General features: G+C 59.2%; 1 protein-coding gene across 1 annotated transcript; it reads left to right on the forward strand.

Moving 5' to 3' along the window:
- Nucleotides 1-3,602, forward strand: LOC123035270. The gene is made up of 3 exons (XM_044453260.1): nt 1-87; nt 529-1,033; nt 2,141-3,602. Exons 1-3 carry the CDS (start codon nt 1-3, stop codon nt 2,284-2,286), a joined length of 738 nt encoding a protein of 245 aa, XP_044309195.1. The 3' UTR covers nt 2,287-3,602.
- The last annotated feature ends 2,031 nt before the right edge of the window (nt 3,603-5,633 follow it).

Below are 5,633 nucleotides of genomic sequence, written 5' to 3' on the forward strand. Positions count from 1 at the left end.
ATGGTTGAGAAATGGAGGACGCTGCTCCAGGATGTCCCACAGAACCAGACACCAGGAGCGCTGGCCCCCGCAGGTTCCTTGGTGCAGGTCAGCTGGGGAGTGGGCAGACACGAGCCCCCCTCACAGCAGGGCTCCCGGGGGATCCATGCGTCCCCGGGAAGCCCACGGAGCAGCAGAGCCATCGCCTCGTTTCTTGCATGTGCCGCTGCCCTTGGATGGCGGAGCTTGCATGGCATGACGGCCACCGGAGCCACCTTCAGACGGGGCACATTGAAGCGTTCGGGCAAGATCTGACCCCCGAGCAGCAGCGCCCTAGAACAGCTGGTCACAGAACCGACCAGCAGGGAGGCGCTCCTGGGTTTGGATACATAAAAATAAAATACAGATACCCGGTTACAAGTTTTAAAAGCAGAAAATGCACATTGTTTCAGTTTAGAACATCTGGAATCAAAAGAGAGGTATCCTCAACTGAAACATTACAATCCGAGATCTAAAACCTTGTTTGGAAAGAACCAGCACAGTAAATAGTGGCGGCCCCCTTTTGCAGTTGCCGCGGAGCTTCCCACGACGTGCCCGGAGGCCTTGCCCGGTCAGTTGCCACCCGCCGAGTGCCGCACTGCCCGCTCTCCGGTGGCACTCGGGGTGGGGCCCGTGGGAGATGGTCGCGTGGCCGGCTTGGCTCCCCCACACTGCGTGCGAGATCAAGGCGCCGTCTCCTTTGAGGATGGGCTTTGCCTTTGGGTGGCTCTTGGTGCTGGTGCCGCCCGTGCAGCCTGGCGGGCGAGGTGCCCCGGAGACCGGGAGACTGCCGGAGCCGCCTCGTGCTGCCGCCCACAGCCCCCTTCCTCCCAGGACTGGGCGTGCCTTCCTCGCCTTCCCCGTTCTCCCACGGAGGAGTGGCGGAGCGCTTCTGCCTGGCTGCGCAGCAGGCTTTGCCCAGAACGCGGGGCGGCAGTTGGCCATGCCTCTCCTGTCTTCCAGACTCCCGACGGTGGCGAGGCTTGCAGACTGATCAGCGACGCCAGCAACTCGGGTAAGCAGCCAGGTGGCGTCTCTGGCCGCCTTGCCTGCCTCGGGCGCCCCTCGCCCGTGCTCTGCTTTCCCACTCTTTTCCAGACAGAGCAGGTGGGAAGCTCCTGAGGCCGGGGTGATGCCAGCAGACTTCTTGGGGTGCTGGGCAGGACGTGGGCACGCGGAGCTAGTTTCTGCCCGTTGTCAGTGTCTGAAGTGGTGGGTGGGACGCAGAGGGGCCGGCTGGAGCTTGGGCCAGGGGGCCTTCAGGTCCAGGCAGTGGCCAGTCCCCTGTGGCTCAAGCAGGCCTGGAAACACTTTCTGGAAAGGGCCTTCTGCCTTGGCCATGCAAACCAGCACAAAACCCAGAAGCTGCTCTCTAGACTAGTGGCTTTTTGAAGAGGAAGCGACTCGTCTCCTCTTTGCAGAGAAGCATCAGCTTCATTTCCATATAGCAGGAGGGGGGCTCTTTTCTGGAGCTGCACTTGGGATAACAGGGTTTCTTCCCATGGTATTCCAAAGCTCCAGGGAAGATGCACATGGTTGGTATTTCATGAGCAGAGCCAGCTGGAGCCGGGGGTCAGACTAGATGTCCTGCGAGACCCTTCCGACTCACACTGTTCTATGCACTATTGAACTCTCCTGAGACAGGACCTTCCTGCACTCCTTTGAGGGGAACAGGCATATCCACATAGAAGTGGGTCGTGCCCCCCCATCTCCCTTGCGCCACACAGGCCAAAAGGTGGCCCCTTTCCATGGGTGCTTTGCATGGGGTTGCCTGCCACTCATCCTGCATTGGCTGGAGTGCATTTAAATAAAAGGAATGCCTGCACTGGAGAGGTGGCAGGCGTGCCGTGGCCGAGACCTGGGGGAGCTGGGGCTGCCTGCATCCCTGGGCTGCCCCGGCCCTGACCCCGTTGCAGGCTGCAGGGGCAAGGCTGGGTGCTGCCATGGCAGGACCGCGAGTCCCAAGGGCTGCGCCCGATCCTCCAGGCGGTGCTGCTTGGCTGCGGAGATCGTGCGGAGGACTCTCGCAGCTCTTTGGCCCCCTGAAGAGACGTGGGCAGGGTGGCTGTCCCTTGGGGTCAGCGTGGCATCCTCATTCTCGCTCTCCCCTCCCCACCTGCAGCGAGCCAGGAGCGCGACGGACAGGCCAAGGAGCAGGCACCCTCAGTGGCTCCGAGCGCCTCCCCGCAGGAGGAGGCAGGGCTCTTTGGCAGCCAGCGCACACTCCGGCACGCCCAGTGCAGCTTGGAAGCGGCTGTCCCCACATAAGAGGCCTGCCCCGGAGGCTGTTGGCAAGCGACACCACACCAGGGGACAGCTCCGTGAACGGCGCGGAAGGGCCAGCCGGCTCCGGCACGGACACTGGACAGAGCCACTCCGGGGGGCTTGGCCGGCGCCTCCCGGGCTGCAAGCCTCCCTCCCCTCCGTGCAGTGCAAGGGGCAGGATCCGTGCAAGTGGGGCCGCGACCAGCGGCGGCCAAGGGAGGGCCGTGCCATGCCGTGCAGCGAGTGTGGCTACCGCCTGGGAGCGTGCCTGCCGCGACAGCCTTGGGCCTGTTGTGTGGAGGGGCCCCGGGGCGAGCCACTCCTGCCCCCGGGTCCGGCCCCCTTCCCCTGCCTCGGGACAGAGGCCGGGAAAGGGACCACGACACGAGGCGGGCCAGGGCTTGCTGTGCTTGCCACCCCCTGCCCCGCCGAGCGCTGGCCGTGCGCCAGTGCCGCACTGCCTGGGCGGCGGCGGCAGCAGCAGCAGCCTGCGGACGTGGCGGGGCGCCTGGGCGGTGCAGTGCTAGCGATGGTAGAGCAGTGTGGGAGCAAGCGTAGGAGCAGGCAGGTCACGTTAGGATGTGGTGGTGCAGGTAGAAGGTACAGGTAGAGGGAAGATGATGGGATGGGGTGCAGGGAGAGGGGTAGGGCAGGATAGGCTGGGGAGTTGGGGCGTGGGGCGCTCTGTGAGCCACAAGGGACGTCCATGCTCCAGCAAGCACCACGGCTGAGAGTCACCGCCCAGCCGCCATGTCTGTGCCACTGCCGTGGCCAAGCCCCGGGGCCCTGAACGTACCGGCCGCTCGGTGGGCTTGCTCTGCAGCGGCTCGCCTCGTGGGCTGGTGGCCTGCGCAGGAAGGCGGGCTGGGCCAGGCTGGGGAAGGGGGTCTGGTGTCCCCGCGAGGCCCGTACACTTGCTCGGCTGGCACGTCCTGCCGCGAGGACGGCCGTGGAATTTCTCATCATGCCAAAACTGGAGTGTCCTTTGGACAGAACTCGCATGTTCAGTTTTAGGAGGGTGCAGATGGATGGCCCACCACTCCATCTCTCTTTCTCGAACTGCACAGCGACTGCTTCCACATCTACAGTTAGAGCTTTTATGATTTTAATCTAATTTTAGCATTTACTTTTAATGAACAATTTGGGGAGTGATCAGGCAAGGTTTCACTGACTAACATGACTTCTCTCGGTGCTGGGCTGTGGCTTGTCTGTCCTCTCCTGGGATGTTCCGGGGGAGATCAAGACTGTAACTAGTGACATTTGTACAACCAAAGAAATCTATTTTGTGGGTCAAGGACAATAAAGTTTACATTTTAGAAGCACTGTCTCTCTGGTGATTCATCAAAGCTGCTGCCCTGCCTGTGACGAGCCCTTGAGCGGTGGAGGTGGGCGATTCCCCTCTGGGCAGCACTGGGAGGGGAGAGTGCAAGGGGGGCGTGCTCAGCACTGGGCACTGCCCACAGGCATCCCTACAGCCGGCTCGTGGGAGACTCTCGAGCCAACAGAGGAGGACTCGGATTCGCCTGTCCTGGGTGGGGCACACGCTCCTGAGCGAGCCCCTGAGGGCTTGCAGTGCTCTCGGAGCCTGCACTGTCCTGGAACTTGGTCGTCGCGACACAAACCTGCGTGCAGTGGCTCGTTTATTCTTCGTGGGCTCGGTGCCTTCCTGGAGTCGGCCAGCTCCAGATCATTCATGCTTTGCTACATGCTGTAATGTATTCCGGGGGGCAACCCCAAAGGGTGTCTGGGACCCTCATCGTGCACAAGGCAGCAGCTCGGCTCTCAGCCAGTGCAGCAGAGCGTGGCCAGGCTGAAGAGATGGGCACGGCTGCCAGGCCAGGTTCCCAGGCCCAGTTGGAGGCACTGGCTTCAGCCTTCACGGAGCTCGTGGCAGGGAAGGCCTGTCTCAGAAGCACCCTGTTCGGATCTTAAGCTCAGGCTCAGAAGACGCCTTTGCATGTGGGAAAAAGGCTTTCTCCTGCATGGCTCCCAAGTTCAAATAGTCCTTTTGGAGTTGTGATTGGTTGCCACCCTCTGCTTTCAGGAAGGGTGTCAAGCTACAGCTTTCAAACCTTTCAAGGTTTTTAATGTCGCTTTTGTTTTATCTGCTTTATTTTTAACATGACGTTGTTTGATCTCAGAAATGCAGGTAAAATTCCAGTCACCTCAAACAGCTCTTTGACGGGCCAACTCAGTGAGTGGGGCAGGGGAGGGGAATTGCACGGGAACGGTCTCTTCCACTAGAGAGGCTGCTTGCTAGAGGTATGGGGGGAAGTAAGCTGTAAAGCTGGGCCTCGCATACTTCTCACCCTTTACCATCCTGATTTGTCGAAGCATTCCTCTCCCCAGTAAACTCCCACAGGGAAAGAAACAGCTGGGGCTTGCTCAGCACCTTCCCTACCTGACCAGCAGGTGCCTGGCTGGATCCAGCTTGGTCACACTGGCGGCAGAGGGCGCAGGTGTGCACGCCTGTGTGCTGCTCCATGCGCTCTGATCCAGCCAGGCCACATGCCTCTGAAAGCCCCCAGCGCAGCCCTGGCCCCTCAGCCTGAACAGCTACTTTAAAAGGCTGCATAGGCACCACTTGCTGAATCCTGCAGGAGCCTTCAAGATGCTGGACAAGTGCTAGCTCTTCCTTAAACTTATTCTGCAGTGCTCGCCGTTTCATCATCCACCTCTGCCTTGCTCCTTTTCTCCGCGGGACTGTGGCACTCAGAATTGACAAAGTGGAGATGGCATTGCACTAAATGTAAGAGACACGTATATCTGCACAGAAATAAAAGAACTTCATATCCCACTAAAAGCATCTGGCTTAATTGATAGTGAGCAAAAGAAAAGCAAAACATAGTTATTGCCATCAATTTCTGACCACCCAGTCAAAAAGAGGACGAGGACGCAACCTTCCCAAAACAACCCCCAGCATTTCCAAGAAGAATAATGTAGCCATCAGGGGGATCCACCAAGAGATTCCTAACATGTGTTGCCAACAACTTCCTCCAGCAGAAGGTAGAGGAAGGAACGAGTGAATCGGCTGTCCTCAATCTAATACTAACCGGCAGGAGGGGCCTGGTGGACAAAATAGCAGCCTCAGGAACTCTGGGGGAAGTGAACATGCGATACTTGAATTCTCTGTTAGACGGGAGACAAAGGGTAACTGCAGCCTAGCAGCACCCTGGGCGTCAAGAAAGCCAACTTTAATGAACTCAGGACAATTATGAGAGAGGTGCCATGGCAACTCACAATTAAGGGAAAAGGAGTCCAAGAGGGGTGGGAAATCTTGAAAAAGAAGATTCTCCAAGCACAACTATGAACAATTCCAACAAGAAAAGAAGTGTAGAAGACAGCAGAGG

This window comes from Varanus komodoensis, unplaced genomic scaffold (genome assembly GCF_004798865.1).
Source record: "Varanus komodoensis strain SLA01 unplaced genomic scaffold, ASM479886v1 scaffold78, whole genome shotgun sequence".
In the NCBI taxonomy this organism is placed as follows: Eukaryota; Metazoa; Chordata; class Lepidosauria; order Squamata; family Varanidae; genus Varanus; species Varanus komodoensis.

Excerpts from the sequence above, each read along its gene's own strand:
- LOC123035270 (XM_044453260.1), top strand. The coding sequence starts at position 1 with ATGGTTGAGAAATGGAGGACGCTGCTCCAGGATGTCCCACAGAACCAG. Across the intron at positions 88-528 it reads CCGCAGGTTCCTTGGTGCAG|TGGCGGCCCCCTTTTGCAGT; the intron begins GTCAGCTGGGGA and ends CACAGTAAATAG. Across the intron at positions 1,034-2,140 it reads CAGCGACGCCAGCAACTCGG|CGAGCCAGGAGCGCGACGGA; the intron begins GTAAGCAGCCAG and ends CCCCACCTGCAG.